General features: G+C 41.6%; 1 protein-coding gene across 1 annotated transcript; it reads left to right on the top strand.

Annotated features, from left to right (window-relative positions):
* Positions 1-282: 282 nt before the first annotated feature.
* Positions 283-9436, top strand: igf3 (insulin-like growth factor 3). Its single transcript, XM_024375460.2, has 4 exons — positions 283-782; positions 2332-2476; positions 6676-6863; positions 7634-9436. Exons 1-4 carry the CDS (start codon positions 726-728, stop codon positions 7886-7888), a joined length of 645 nt encoding a protein of 214 aa, XP_024231228.1. The 5' UTR covers positions 283-725; the 3' UTR covers positions 7889-9436.
* Positions 9437-17244: the final 7808 nt, after the last annotated feature.

Below are 17244 nucleotides of genomic sequence, written 5' to 3'. Positions count from 1 at the left end.
CTTTGAGGCCAGCCGCTTCTATTGGGCTTTTAATCAGCAAGTTTAGACTTGGGATACCGGGGTCATGTCTATGGCACACTGAATCAAACTATTCTGTTTGGCAATGGGAAAATAGAACTTCAGGAAGTACCTCGTTTTCAAAGCATTTTCTCGTACTGAACATGGCCAGATGTGTGAACTCTGGCCAATTAACTAATCGAGTAAAATTAGACACGGGTTGGATTCAATCCATATCGCCGAAGATATGTGAAGGTAATTAACGATGTGGCGTGAATGCAGTCTCCAGAACCATGGAAATTTTGCCTTTTAATAGTGGATCTTCAGCGCTGCAAATTGAATAGAGCCGGCCCTTAGTGTCTTTTCTCTAATCAATCATAGTGTGCAAAGTAAAGGCTTACCTTGGCCTATACAGTGTAAGTCATTGTAAGTACTGGAGGTCAGCCTAGGTTAAAGTATTTTACAACCTGCGAAACCTTTTCAATTACCCTGGTCCACGATTTGATCTGATCTTGTTTGGCATGACAATGAGAGGCAGGAAGTTGGCATGATAGTACTTTTGATTTGGACACGATTCAATAGTTTACACCCTTCCTCTTTCGGCCAGGGAGAATGCCTAGAATGGAGGGAGGGAGCTACTGAGCTACTGGTCCTTCCCCTCTGGTTGAGTATAAGACTGCAGCTCCAAGGCCTTACCTTCTCTATGCCTAGACAGACAGACAGACAAGATGCACTCCTCTGAGCCCTCACTACACTGGTCGTCTGCCAAAGGATGTACACTGAAGGTATGTGCGGTCACTCAGGAGAACATTGAACTAATTCTGGAACAGTGGTTATTGACATGTATTTGTACTGTGAAATTTCAGGAGGTTTGATTTGGAGATAGTTTATTGAGCATGCTTTAGTCCAGGAATAGATTTATGCTAATCTGTCTGGGAAACTGGCCCAAAGTAGAAGTTGAATAAAGCTATTGGTCCCTAGTGACCCAATGTATTTTCTTTACAGATATTGAAAACAGTTTTTAGGTTACAAACAGTACAATATCCTTGCTCTTATGTGGAGTTGTGGCTTTGCAGAAATTGAAATGTGATATTTTCACTGCATAGCATTTAAATATCCACCTACATGGTGGCAAATTTAGGGATGCACAGTTTAGCAAGTTCACATGATGCATCTTTGGCTGTGTGGGATGCAGTGAAATAACATCTACCCAGTGGCTGCAAAGTGTTGTATTTGTTTGAATGTTATGAGCTGGAGGCCCTTCACCTCCAGCTCATGACATTCCTATCAGCAGATTGCACCATAGAAATAAAATATATTTATGTTCTGCACTGCAACTCATTTGCCCAGTGGGTTCATTCAGTTGTTGTATTGCAATAATTATCTGCATGGACAATTTTGACATTAGTGCAGCTCAAAATTAGTAGGTGCTGCTTGTCACCCTTAATAATGTACTTTCTATGAGCGATGTATACACTTCATTATGATGCCATATCTAATCTACATGCATATTTGCTGCTTTTTCTGCAAGGAAGAACTTGGTATTGAAGGAGCAATTATGTCCTCAGTTGTAAAGCATCAGAGGATTGGATGCAATGTTGTCTACTTTTGGGTCCCTGAGATGTGTATATGTGAATGAAGTTTACAGGTGTAATGTAGGCTTCAGTAGAAATGGAGCGTCCTCCTCTCTACGGTATCTTTCTAGAGGGGAGGGCAGAGTAGCCTTGCCAGAGTGACAGAAAGAGCGTGGGAGGCGGTGGTTGTATTTTAAGGCTGCTATCATCCATAATTCTATCTTAGCTGAATTATGAATCTTTATTTTGTAACTCACTGTACTAAAACAAGCATCAAGGTTAATACGGGGTAACCGCTATGTGCTCTTTGCTTGATAAGGATAATTTTGGGGGGAATGTTTGTTGCCATGCTTTGGTTTGTAATAGCTGTTTTGATAGTGTGCACATGGAGACTCCTACTTTGTTGGGTTGAATGTCTTTTGTCTTGAATATTTATGATGATGAGTTTCCTTGCTTATCAACTAAATAATAATCTATAAGTACTGACTGCCAATTGTTAAGCTTTATTACAGTGAAACTTATAACCAGAAAATAAATTATTATTTTTAGGTTTTATGCCACCTGTTTGCCCAAATTATTGTGGAAAAGTATGATTAAGCCTACGCTAAAAAATGTTTTATCTTCAACTCAATAGAGCCTAATGTTTTTGTATATGTTAATGTGCTGGTGTTAATAATGTAGTGGCAGCTTGGACAAGACCGTTGTGTTCAGTCAGATGAGTGGTGCTAGATATTGATTATTAAAGTGCATTCTTTCTTAGGTGCTATGTTGGCGGAGTGTTGGTGTGCTGTACTCCATCTTGTGCCTTGCAGCTCTACCAGACCATGCAGAGTCAAGAGCACGTTGTGGATCTGAACTTGTTGCCCACCTAGAGTTTGTGTGCGGAGACCGTGGATTTTACAGAGGTATGGTTCCCTGTTGTCCCCTTTTGTGCTGCTACTTGCCATTTAATGTCCTGCTGTTTAGATAGTATGCTCCCTCTTTCTGTCAGAGAAACGCCATATGGTCACTGAATCCCACTGCTGACACCAGTGTTACAACTCAATGCTCAGAAGAAAACGTATACTGGGACATTTCTTACAGGCAAATAGCCATTCATTTGAAGGGGGAAAAAAGTATCCATGCTGAGACTTTAGCAGTAAGACCAGACATTACTATCCATAAGCCCTCTCACCTAATCACCTTTACCCTTATTCCACCAAGGCCACTTTCACAGCCTGATATCATGTTTCTTTCTCATCCAACAAGATGACAGAGTGCTTACAAGGAACATTTTGCCAACACTAGAGCGATAGCCGTAGCTATAACAATAAATAATACAACTGATTATGTGCAATTTTATGTAAAGGGAAGTGTATTAAACAGGGGAAAAAAGCTTTGAGAACTGCAGTAGGGGAGAGTGGGGTAAGTTGAGCCACGCTTGTTTCTAGGAAACCATACACAAAATGTATCATTTGACCAAATATTTAGGAAGGGGTCATCATTTTATGTAGTATGTGAAGAAAGAAATCACATGGAAAATTTGGTAAGCAAGTTGGGTCCAAAAAACATGTATTTTTACCAAGTCAAATGAATTTGTGTTAGGAGTTTCATTCTTGTATCTACATCAAAGTAGATCATTTCAATATTGTTCTATACATCAAATGGGGTCTCTAAGCTTCAACATGATGTCCTACACCTAGCAAGAAAGTGCATCCTTCTACTGTATACTGAACAAAAATATAAATGCAACAATTTCAAAGAGTTTGCTGAGTTAGTTCATAAGGAAATCAGTCAATTTCACGTCACTGGTGCAGCCCTGCCAATCAGAATAATTTTTTTTTCATTGCAGACAGAAATACTCTTCAGCACCCTTCAGTAGATGATAAATTATGCTTAATTCTCTGGCAACAGCTCTGGTGGATATTCCTGCAGTCAGCATGCCAATTGTATGCTCCCTCAACTTGAGGCACATTTTAGTGGCCTATCATTGTCCCCAGTATAAGGTGCATATGTGTAATGATCATGCTGTGATATGCCACACCTGTCAGATGGTTAGATTTAACTTGAAAAATTATACAATGCTCACTGACAGGGATGTAAACAAATGTGTGCTCAACATTTTAGAGAAATAAGCTTTTGGTGCGTACGGAAAATGTCTGTCTTATATTTCAGCTCATGAAACATGGGACCAACACTTTACATGTTGCGTTTTATATTTTTGTTCAGTATAGCTGTGTGGGCTAATATAGTCTAAATGTTTGCTTGGGGTAAGTTGAGCTAATGGTTGAGTGAATTTAAGTGTTTTCTTCCCAGGCGTAATGCAAGCAAGGCATTAACGCTTGGGTATGAGATAACATCTGGGCCTGGCCTATGTCATGTTAAAAAAAAAAGAAGCACAAAGTGTTGGAGATAAAGATATAGATGGTTTTAAAAAGGCAGTGGTAATATTTAATTCAACACAGAAATGTATATCCTGCTTAAGTTAACCTGGCTCAATTTACCCCATACCCAGGGTATGTTGTGCCAAGAGACCCCTTTTGGACAAGCTATGTTTTCAAAACTGTGATGTTTTGGGCAGCAGGTAGCCTAGTGGTTAGTGTTGGACTAGTAACCGGAAGGTTGCAAGATCGAATCCAAGAGCTGACAAGGTAAAAATCTGTCGTTCTGCCCCTGAACAAGGCAGTTAACCCACTGTTCCTAGGCCGTCATTGAAAATAAGAATTTGTTCTTAACTGACTTGCCTAGTTAAATAAAGGTAAACAACGTAATTAGAGCAGTAAAAATAAACGTTTGTCATACCCTTGGTATACGGTTTGATATACCACGGCTGTCAGCCAATCAGCATTTAGGGCTCGAACCACTCAGTTTATAATTACATACAAAAACATACTTTATACTGTTCTAATTATGTTGGTAACCAGTACATTTTTTTTATGATTTTGTCAAATATAAAGTATATAGATGGCCAAAAGAAATATCCGTCAGAAGTTTTACACATCATACACCTTTGCCAAATACATTTAAACTATTTTTCACAATTTCTGACATTTAATCATAGTAAAAGTTAGGATCACCACTTTATTTTAAGAATGTGAAATGTCAGAATAATAGTGGAGAGAATGATTTATTTATTTCATCACATTCCCAGTGGGTCAGAAGTTTACATGCACTCAATTGGTATTTGGTATCATTGCCTTTTAAATTGCTTAACTTGGGTCAAACGTTTCGGGTATCCTTCCACAAGCTTCCCACAATAAGTTGGGTGAATTTTAGCCCATTCCTCCTGACAGCTGGTGTGACTGAGTCAGGTTTGTAGGCCTCCTTGTTCCACACACATTTTCAGTTCTTTCCACAAATTTTCTATAGGATTGAGGTCAGGGCTTTGATTGCCACTCCAATACCTTGACCTTGTTGTTCTTAAGCCGTTTTTCCACAACTTTGGAAGTATGCTTGGGGTCATTGTCCATTTGGAAGACCCATTTGCGACCAAGCTTTAACTTCCTGACTGATGTCTTGAGATGTTGCTTCAATATATCCACATCATTTTCCTACCTCATGATGCCATCTTATTTTGTGAAGTGCACCAGACCCTCCTGCAGCAAAGCACCCCCACACCATGATGCTGCCACCCCCGTGCTTCACGGTTGGGATGGTGTTCTTCGGCTTGCAAGCCTCCCCCTTTTTCCTCCAAACATAGCGATGGTCATTATGGCCAAACAGTTCTATTTTTGTTTAATTTCACCAAAAAGTACGATCTTTGTCCCCATGTGCAGTTGCAATCCGTAGTCTGGCTTTTTTATACCGGTTTTGGAGCAGTGGTTTCGTCCTTGCTGAGAAGCCTTTCAGGGTATGTCGATATAGGACTAGTTTTACTGTGGATATAGGTACTTTTGTACCTGTTTCCTCCAGCATCTTCACAGCATCTGTTGTTCTGGGATTGATTTGCACTTTTCGCACCAAAGTATGTTCATCTCTTGGAGACAGATTGTGTTTCCTTCCTGAGCGGTATGACTGCTGCGTGGTCCCATGGTGTTAATACTTGTGTACTATTGTTTGTACAGATCAACATGGTACCTTCAGGTGTTTTGGAAATTGCTCCCAAGGATGAACCAAACTTGTGGAGGTCTACAATTTTTTTTCTGAGGTCTTGGCTGATTTCTTTTGATTTTCCCATGATGGCAAAGAGGCGCTGACTTTGAAGGTAGGCCTTGAAATACATCCACAGGTACACCTCTAATTGACTCAAATTATGTCAATTAGCCTATCAGAAGTTTCTAAAGCCATGACCTACTTTCTGGAATTCTCCAAGCTGTTTAAAGACAGTCAATTTAGTGTATGTAAAGTTCTGACCCACTGGAATTGTGATACAGTGAATTATAAGTTAAATTATCTGTCAAACAATTGTTGAAAAATTACTTTTGTCATGCACAAAGTAGATGTCCTAACCGACTTGCCAAAACTATAATTTAACAAGACATTTGTGTAGTGGTTGAAAAACAAGTTTTGATGACTCCAACCTAAGTGTATGTAAACTTCCGACTTCAACTGTAAGTACTGTAACGACCCTGGGTTTATGAAATATTTGTACTTAAGTACTTCATGTTACTGCTAATTGGTCAATGGCGTTAGTACTTCATATGATCAAGACCATTCTTCTTGCATGCTACATATTTAAAGTGCACTCAAACAGATATTTATCTTATTTCAGTCTTTTGGAGCTAATGTTAGTTCCTCTTAAAACACTGACAGCAGATCACGATTTCATGGTAGGCTGTGTTTAAATTTTAGATAGAAGCAGGCCATTGGCTGCCTTCATCACGAGGGGTATATACGGGAGTTCTGATTGGTTCCAAGTTTAGCAGTTTGCAAGTTTGCCTGAGCAGACAGTTGACATATACCTTTCTGAGGAAATTTGCAAGAATTGAAGGTGCCAACAAACTAACAGTAATTATAATAATATTTAATTGTCATATTAAAAAAAAAACAGCTCCTCCCTCGACGTAGGTCGATCAACTTCCTGATTTTTCAGCTTCAGCCCACCACCTACTAGATGTGTATGCAACTCTTCAAGACGGTGCATTGTTTCACGATCTGATCCAAATACTTTTTTTTCTTGTTACAGCACCGAATGGACTTCGGTCCACCCGAGGGAATGGTCCTCGCCTCAGAGGGAATGGGACTCGGATGAGAGGGAAGGGAATTGTGGAGCAGTGTTGCTTAAAGGCCTGTGACCTGCAGCATTTGGAGAGCTACTGCGCAAAGCCAAAGCGGAGCCGACGACACGTTCCCCTCACGCCTCAGCAAGTTATGGTAAGAGACCTCACTTGAGTATCAACCAGTGGCGGATTTAGGTATAAGCGGCATCTTGCCCGGGCTGCCCGCACATTTTTTGTAATGGTGTCATTTGCGCGATCGGTTTTCTATCGCTCATTTGCACGTTACGTCAATGATATCCTGTCACCGTGTGGGACTGTGAGTCAATTAACCTTGTCGGATTGGGCGCCCTGATTTCTAATTTGTGAGCTAGGCAGGCTACTGCCTGGGAAGGTCTCCCACTCAGAAGTACGAGGTGGGCGGGGGTTTACTTTGTACAGTACTAATGCAATTAGTAAAATCAGTCACACTACAAAATGCTACCAAATAAACCACGATGCATTCATAATACTGTGAATATATAGTTTTGATGCTCCAGTGCCAAATCATCGCAAATTTGTTTTTATTTGTGTTTGTTACTACTTTTTGATATTTGAGTCTTATTTTTGTATATATTTGTGGTGTTCCAAATGTCTGAATAAAAAGGGAGGGTTTGCCCAGGGTGCTGTACAAGCTAGAACCGCTGCTGGTATCAGTCCCATAGAAATGCTAAGTCAACCTCATTCTAAAGCTCTTACTTGGAAGGCCTTGGAATTGGTGTTTGAAAAGTTGAGTCCAACCATCTGTCGAGCACGTCCATTAAGTTTAACACATGCACACACATACTAGAGGGGACAGCACATCCACAGGGTGTGGCTACTATTTCAAACCAGTAGCTCCCTCAATCTTGAATGTAAAACAACCTGTATTTTCTTTGTCATTTCTAGGAGGAGCAATTTCAGACTGTTTTTCGGAGGAGAATAATGAACCACTGGAAACTTGAGTCAAGTCATGATGAAGAGCGGCAGATCCACAGTGTGCATCATCAAAATAAAGTGCCTTACGGACACCGGAGACCTCAAAGGGTTAGTGCTGAGGGGAACACAGCAAAAACACCAGACAAGGACTCCCTCAGACTCAAGAAATCCCTTCAAAGCAGCAGCAACAACACTGTGGCCATTGTGATCTTTGACCTTTTTTGAGTCCAGCATTTCAAGAAACTGAGATGAACAGTCTGAACTGGGTGCAAAATATCTCTGATCCTTTTATTATTAGCTGTGAGACTGACAAGTCAATCCAGTACACCCAATGCACTTTAAAACTCTAGGCAGAGGAACTAAGAGAAAAAATGCAATGATCTAGTTCTGCTTTGTCATGTTATAAATTAAACATTATTTTGGGTATATAATAAATTATGCTTAAGTTGCAGGACTTGTCCTGGAAATGTTCAGTACCCCTGATGTTCTTTAGCAGCATGCCAAATAGTGTACATTTGTTTAAATTCTTCTTGCATTCTAACAATAGCACAATTATGTGAATGCATTATAAATAAAGGGGAAGAAGTTATCAAAAACTTGGATGCAAATGGATCTTCCAGCAAGACCATGACCCCAAGCACACAAAATCCACAGAGAAACAGTTAATTGGCTGCAAAATCAACATTTTACAATGGCCATCTCATTCTCTGGACTTGAAACCAGTTGAAAATGTGTGGTTTGTGTTGAGGGCTGTCGATAAGCACAGATGAATATCAAGGATCTGGAAAGACTTTGTATGGAGTAATGGTCCAAGATCCCTCCCAATGTGTTCTACAATCTTAAACATTTTAGATAGGGCTCAGTGTCGTTATCCTCGCAAGGTGCGGTATTGAAAACGGGTGTCAATTTTTACCCCTAACTTTTAGGGAAAAAAAGGTTACTTAAAGTTTCTCTGAACAATTGTATTATAAAATAATGTAAATGTACAATATACAGTAGCTCAGTATTTAAATTATTTATTTTATACAATCATTTTTGCTCATTTAAGGCTGTCAATCATTTCAGACCCCACTGTATTTCATAAATTAAAGCACTACCATATTTCATATGCATATGACTTTTGTATTGATAACCTCACTTTATACTAGTATCACCACAAGCACTGCAAATAGCAGCACTGGGTTCCAATTTAAACAGCATCAGTACACTTGATTTGCGTTTAACCTGTATTTTGTCTCACCATGTCTTTATCTTTGAATATGAATCGTATGTGCCTTATGTACAGGCCCCTTCTGTGACTTGATGACTTACTATAATTATTTACTGTTGCCATGCCTCAGGCCAGGGCTAATGTTTATGAATGGAGACAATCTTTTTAAAACTATTTATTACAATGTATCTGCTTTAAAGCCAAAGTGAAGAGTGAATGAAGAGTGAACCATTATGCTGCTATGTATTTGAATGCTTTTTTTTTGTTAACTTTTTTTTTTTTTACACGCCTTTCTCCCCAATTCCGTGGTGTCCAATTGGGAGTATAAAATAATGTCAATGTACAATTGTCTTGTCTTATCGCTGCAACTCCCGCACAGACTCGGGAGAGGCGAAGGTCGAGAGCCGTGCGCCCTCCGAAACAACCCATCCGAGCCGCATTTGAGTGCTTGACGTATACAAAAAGTGTAGATTGCAATTTGTTCAACGCTTCTTGTTTTGTACTTTGACTACTTTGGAAGTGTTCACAATATTTGATGTAATACAATGTATGCCACCACCTGACTTCTGGCTATTTGTGTCTTGTCATTCAAATCCTATTTTATGTAATTTGCTAGAGGCTAGTACAATTCACAAGTGCCACAATAACTACATTCATTATTAATCTTTCCATTACCTTCCTCCTGTCTGAAGGCTGTGCAGGGCAGAAAACTGTAATTTGCTACAGTCAAGAGCCCGACCCCCAGTAGAACTCCATTGTACCATAAACAACTCCAAATGTTACTTTGAGTCAATTAGAATATAATCTGTTTAAGAAGCATCAATAATTGTGTCGAGTGGAATGTAGAGTAAATGTCCACAATAGGTTTCTAAGGATCACAGGCCACCACACAGACAAGGTTTAAATGTTTAGAGTTCTTTACTTCAAATCTCAGAAGTACACAATCACAAACCAAAATCAAAGGTCTGTGCTCCTGGACGAGTGTCCAGGATGGCCACAGCCAACTCCCGTCGGTTGCTCGTCTGCCGTTGGTTAGTTTCACTGTTGGTAGTTTGGCAGTCGCTCCCTGTCGTCTGTTGTCATCAAGCGTCTATGGAACCCAGCCCATGTCCTGGTTCATTGCAGGGGGAGAGGAAAACAAGCATGACAAGGGAGCCATTCTGAACAGATGTGTTCGACCACACTCACGTTTGGTCCCCCTCTGGCTGCAAGGTCATTGGTGGCTGGGTATGACATGGTCCCAGTGAAGTTTGTGGCGGAAGCGGCAGCTTTCAAACTCTGTGATTTTCCGGCAGATCCTCTACTTTCCTCACCTCAACATAAAACACTTTTTGCACTGCTTTCAGCCTGGAAACTTCAACCGGTCTCACTTGCACAGGACATTTCTGGTCCCCAGCAACATGGTCAATTGAAACACTTTCCCCACGGACTCTACACACTCCTTTGTCCCATGCCCTCCTACACACTTCTCACACCTCAGAATCTCCCTTTAACATACTGCTGCAACAAAACCGTAAACTTGGTACCTGAAACATCATAGTGGGTTTGGTTACCACAGGATAACTTTTATTTATTTAACCATTATTTAACTAGGCAAGTCAGTTAAGAACAAATTCTTATTCACAATGACGGCCTACACAACTTATATACCCTAGCATGAGTTTATCCGGCAAACACTCTGCATCAAAACTCAGAAAGACAGACCAGGTCAGTCTCAAGGCCCTCACCTGGTCTGCATCGAAACAAACGGCATGCATCAGACACAGAATCCTCAACTTCAGTCAATCCACCTCAGCGCCACCCCAGTTATCACTCCTTTCAGCGGCGCTCTGCTCTGGAGAGCAGAACACAGCTCTCGCCCAGAGTCACGTAAGCGCCTTCTCCCTCTGGGCAGCAGACACACAAAAAATGTAATAAACACAAGTCCACTTCTGGATACTTTGCCCAAATTGAAAGAACCAAAATCCTTCTTCACCCAGCCCGATACCACAAATGGATCACCAAAAGACATGGATCCACTTTCTCCACAAACCATACTCCCACTGGGCCAGAGTCATCTCGGGCATTTTCCTGATAATTGGGGTGAGGCTCGGAAGCTTTCACCTCACCTGTTGGCGGTTTTTCCCTCTTCATTTCTGTCAGGTTAAATTTCTGAGAGTTCACTGTCCGTCAACTGCTCAACATTTTCAGGAGCGGAACATGTAATTATCTCTCCTGTACTTGACTCAAAGGAGAAAGTACTCAGCTTGTATTTCACAGATTAACCTTTGAACCTTTCACCCTTCTTTCTGCCTTGTGTCATCTCACCAGCTGCCATCTTGCCCACTGGCACCTCCTCCAGCAGCAGCTCCAGAACTGGAAGTTAGTTGATCAGGCCCAGGTGTGACAGGCCTGAGCCAACTCCGGTCTCCAAGGAGACCAGCCAAGGGGGAGGTTTACAATAAATCAATTAGAAAGTTCATAAGGAGGTACCGACACAGCAAACCATGGAAGTTCATGCAAATTAGAATAAGGCACGCAAACTATGTTAAATAAAAGGTCACTGCAAACTCAAAATACTGACTGTCCAAACAGTAAGTTAGAAGTGACCAAATCGGATGTGTGTGTTCAGACAGCAGTTATTTGCCGACATGTCTACGCTAGTTGTCATAGTAATGACGGGTGTGCACAGTGGTGTATGCTGATTGGTGGTGGTGCTCATGCTTCCTATCACTCAGCAGTTATGAGGCAAGCTAAGGTGACAACATTCCTGCCATGGTCATTTCTCAGTTGCTTTGAATGTTCAAAATCATAGTGTAAGTACATTTTTAAAGCCTCAAAGGTTAAGATGATCCAATTTTCAAAAACAAGTCATTTTTGGCTAGCCACATCAAACAACTAGCTAGCTAGGCACTGTAGCCATTTAACTTTCGAGCACATTCACACAATTGTTTGTAAACAATTAGCTAGTTAGCTACCATATGTTCTTGTCAAAGCTGTCAACAAAGTAGCTATCAAGCAGCAAGATATGACAAATAATCTAAAAACCACTTGAAGGCAAATAAATCATATTTCACCATTTGAAGGTGGTTTTAAATGTGGCTTAAAATATCTGATTCCAAGTGCTGTTTGGTGTTCAGACTGCAAGAAAAAGAACAGATTCGAATCAGATATGCAAAAAAAAAGATTTTTTTTATTTGATTTGAGTCACTACACCCCACTACGCCAGGGTGAACAAGGCTTTAGCTGCGCTTGAGTTGAGAAGGTTTAGGGTTTACCCTGATCATTTTCCATAAAGAATAGTGTGCTATCTGGGGTTTCACATATGAATAAGCAAAACACTACATCCTCTCCCTCCCTCCCAGAGCAAAATTGGTTGATCACTGGTGGCAAAAAGAGAGCCAGAGGAAGGGGATGCAGAGCGGAATGACACAAATGTGTCACATAGTGTAACTGTTACAAATCATTGTGTCTGTAAGGTTTTTGGTGCTATCTGCTTCATGGCAGTCCATTGTGGCAAATCTGGTCAAAATTGATGGCAGTGGGAAATTGACCTAAAATGAGGCAGAGATGGTTTAACTTGGATGCTTACAGCAGTCCAAAAGTGATCCATGTACACTTGAATAGATCAAATGTCACAACAATTTTTATTTATTTATTATACCTTTATTTAACTAGGCAAGTCAGTTTAGAACTAATTCTTATTTTCAATGATGGCCTAGGAACACTGGGTTAACTGCCTTGTTCAGGGGCAGAACAACAGATTTTTACCTTGCCGCAATCTTGCAACCTTTCGGTTACTAGTCCAACCCTCTAACCACTAGGCTACCTGCTGCCCCACTAAACAATAACAGGGGATTTGTCCAAAATTGGTCCTGCCTACTACTTACTAAAACTACATACTGTACTAATAGTACTACATACTATTTGGAATGTACTGTTTAGTAAAAACATATGCAGTATGCATAGCTACAGGAAGGGGGTGGGAGTTGGTTTTTTTTGCATGCTCTACAGATGGCTATGTCAGTCCACTCAGAAGGACTAGTAAAGGCCCAGTGCACTACATTTGTGAAGAAAACCATATTTTTTATTCTTTTTTTTTTTAAACTGATTTTTCAAGGGGTGCTGCAACACCCCGACTTCCCACGGATATGGAAGCATGCAAATAAATATCAACATACTACTAATCCATACTGAGAAGGCGTCATACAATACACAATCCCGCTTGTTCCTCGCCATTCATACATTTTTGTAGAGCTCGTCCCCTATTTTTATTAACAGCTGTTGTCAAAACACACGTGAGTGTGACAAGACAATTCTCTTCCTCAATAGTGTGCAGCGAATCCTACTGGATGAAAAGCCTAAATCAGAGGATGCATGTCAGCAAAGGATGCATGTCAGCACCAGATATAAACAGGGCTTATAAGACCTCTGCACCATGCTGGGTAGCATTGCGCCCTTTCTCCTCAGTAGGTTGTTGGTAATCTCAGTTGTTTCTGAGTTCCGGTTAGGAGTGCAAAGGGCAGTGAAGCTTTTCTCTAAGAATTTATGGCGCTTCTACTAGATGCACCTAGTGTGGAGAGTGGATTTTCTGCAGGATATTAGTAGGATTTTATGGGAATATTGCATGGGCTGGAGGGCAACATGTTGCACCTTAAAAGGCTGAAAGCAACAACAGCAGCCTGCAAAATACTTGGTTTATTTCAGAACTGCAGGTGCAGAGCAAGTTGAAATTCTATGTTAAACACGTTCAATTCAACAGTGTTTAGATTATTGTTGAGCACCCAGGTATAGCTTCCTTCTTTTACATAACTGTGACTACTGCATTTCACACACTGTCGCCAACGCAAACTGTCTGTCGTCTCACATAATATTCACTGAATTCCCCTCTCCTGACACCGACATGACACATCAACAAGACTGGTCCAAACCGGATTTCACCCTTTCATTCAGTTTGAAACATCCATTTTCCAGCACAAGGAGATGGAACTGGCCTTTTTAATATAGCGACTGAGTAACAGCTGCTCAGGCACTTGATAACCGCCTAAGTAAAGAGCCTGTTTCCCTGCGCCTGCCTGCGTCATTAGGCTACTCCAGATAGGGCCGTTCACTCCCCTATTTCACTTCGGTCCTCTTCTCTGATAATGCCCACAGTTATATTTGATCTCCATAGCCAGGAATGAACCCAGGTTCCCAGGGCAAAAAACAAGAAGGGAAAGTGTGCACTGTCACCAACGGCTACATAGTAATAACTCTCTCTCAGTAACCTGTTGCACAACAGACAGTTGAGTTTTGCCAAGCTCAGCAAATCTAAGATGTGACATTTAGCAGTGAGGCAGAGTTTGTGAGACAGTGGGCTTGTGCAATGGAATAAGTCAGTGCATGACTTTGATGGTGACATACAGTGCCTTGCAAAAGTATTCATCCTCCTTGGTGTTTTTCCTATTTTGTTGCATTTGGATTTTATGTAATGGACATACACAAAATATTCCAAATTGGTGAAGTGAAATGAATAAAATAACTTGTCTCAAAAAATAAAAAACTGAAAAGTGGTGCGTGCATGTGAATTCACCCCCTTTTGCTATGAGGGCCAAACCCTCCCTAACCCGGGCGGCGCTAGGCCAATTGTGCGTCGCCCCACGGACCTCCCGGTCGCGGCCGGCTGCGACAGAGCCTGGGTGCGGACCCAGAGTCCCTGGTGGCACAGCTAGCACTGCAATGCAGTGCCCTAGACCACTGTGCCACCTGGGAGGCAAAAATGTAGCTTTTTGGCCATTAAGGAAAACACTATGTCTGACGCAAACACAACACCTCTCATCACCCCGAGAACATCATCCCCACAGTGAAGCATGGTGGTGGCAGCATCATGCTGAGGGGGATGTTTTTAGTTGGCAGGGACTGGGGAAACTGGTCAGAATTTAAGGAATGATGGATGGTGCAAAATACAGGGAAATTCTTGAGGGAAACCTGTTTCAGTCTTCCATAGATTTGAGACTGGGACAGAGGTTCACCTTCCAGCAGGACAATGACCCTACGCATACTGCTAAAGCAACACTCAAGTGGTTGAAGGGGAAACATTTAAATGTCTTGGAATGGCCTAGTCAAAGCCCAGACCTCAATCCAATTGAGAATATGTGGTATGACTTAAAGACTGCTGTACACCAACGGAACCCATCCAACTTGAAGGAGCTGGAGCAGTTGTGCCTTGAATGGGCAAAAATCCCAGTGGCTAGATGTGCCAAGCTTATAGTGACATACCCCAAGAGACATGCAGCTGAAATTACTGCAAAGGGTGGCTCTACAAAGTATTGACTTTACGGGGGTGAATAGTTATGCACGCTCAAGTTCAGTTTTTTTGTCTTATTTCTTGTATGTTTCACAAAAAATATTTTGCATTTTCAAAGTGGTAGGCATGTTGTGTAAATCAAAAGATACAAACCCCCCCAAAAAACTATTTTAATTCCAGGTTGTAAGGTAATAAAATAGGAAAAATGCCTAGGGGATGAATACTTTCGCAAACCACTATCTACGTTGGGCTGCAAAGAGTCTTTCAATGTGGTTGGAAAGAATCCTTTGGAAAAATTAAAAACAGAGGCACTGAGGACATGCCGCTCTCCCCTTCCTGCTACAATCTCAGCCTCACTTCAGTTATCAACCTGCAGACCAGCTGCACAGTGCACACACAGTTTGAATGGCCATGGGCCCTGCCTGCCAGTGCTGCCTTCAACAGATAATTTGTTCCTTACCCCTCTCCCTTAGTCCTAACCATTTGATGTTTACATACTTGTGTGTATATATACCCTTGTGTGTGTATATATAAGTCTATGTGGACACCCCTTCAAATGAGTGGATTTGGCTATTTCAGCCATACTCGTTTCTGACAGGTGTATAAAATAGAGCACACAGCCATGCAATCTCCATAGACAAACATTGGCAGTAGAATGAGCTTACTGAAGAGCTCAGAGACTTTCAAAGTGGCACCGTCATGGCACCTTTCCAACAAGTCTGTTCGTCAAATTTCTGCTCTGCTAGAGCTGCCCCGGTCAACTGTAAGTGCTGTTATTGTGAAGTGGAAATGTCTAGGAGCAACAATGGCTTATCCACGAAGTGGTCGGCCACAACCTCACAGAACATGACTGCCAACTGCTGAAGTACGTACCATGTAAAAATGGTCTATTCTTCGGGAGCAACACTCACTATCGAGTTCGAAACTGCCTCTGGAAGCAACGTCAGCACAATAACTGTTCGTCTGGAGCTTCAGCTGGCACTCCGAGCGATGAATCTGGGTTTGGCGGCTGCCAGGAGAACACTACCTGCCCAAATGCATAGTGCCAACTGTAAAGTTTGGTGGAGGAGGAATAATGGTCTGGGGCTGTTTTTCATGGTTTGGGCTAGGCCCCTTACTTCCAGTAAAAGGAAATATCAACGCTACAGCATACAATGACGTTCTAGACGATTCTGTGCTCCCAACTTAGTGGCTACAGTTTGGGGAAGGCCCTTTCCTGTTTCAACAAGACACTGCCCCCGTTCTTCCACATTGAAATGGTGTGGAAGAACTTGACTGGCCTGCACAGAGCCCTGACCTCAACTCCATCAAACACCTTTGGGAGGAATTGGAATGCCGACTGTGAACCAGGACTAATTGCCCAACATGAGTGCCCGTCCTCACTATGCTCTTGTGGCTGAATGGAAGCAAGTCCCTGCTGTAATGTTCTAACATCTAGTGGACAGCCTTCCCAGAAGAGTGGAGGCTGTTATATCAGCAAAGAGGGGACCAACTCCATATTAATACCCATGATTTTGGATGTAGATGTTTGACGAGTGGGTGTCCACATACACTACATGACCAAAAGTATCTTTAAGGTGGAAGAAAGATGGTGTAAGCTCCACCACTGCACGGATTTTAACCGACTGCTTCGATCTGCCAACATCCAAGGGTTTGAGCCAATGGCAAGGGCTAGAGAGCAATTTGGGACCAGCTGTCAGAATCCTCAAAGTCAATGGGCACGTTTAAGTACAAGTCCTGTGTCTGGTGTCTGTGCTGCTCCTGTACCACACATCATTTATCTTAAAGCCTTTTGTCTTGTGTTTTTAACATGTTTTTTTTCTCAATATAATGAAGTACTGTTTTTAAATATCACTGTATTTCACCTATTGTAAGATGTGCACAGGAATGTCCAATGTATTTGTCAATGTGCAAGTTCTGAGATATCAGGATATAAAGGTAAAAACATTTTCTTTATCTGGAAATTCCTGTGGAGGACACGTTCAAAAACCCCATTCACGCGCACATCAAACACAGTCCCAGAGAATACTGCCCATGCTGCTGGTGGGTCATCAAGATGGCCACTGCCACCACTTGACGATCGCTCCATTGGTTGGTTGGTTGGTT

The sequence above is a fragment of the Oncorhynchus tshawytscha genome, linkage group LG16, assembly GCF_018296145.1.
Source record: "Oncorhynchus tshawytscha isolate Ot180627B linkage group LG16, Otsh_v2.0, whole genome shotgun sequence".
Classification (NCBI taxonomy): domain Eukaryota; kingdom Metazoa; phylum Chordata; class Actinopteri; order Salmoniformes; family Salmonidae; genus Oncorhynchus; species Oncorhynchus tshawytscha.
This window is presented reverse-complemented; position numbering and strand designations above follow the sequence as displayed.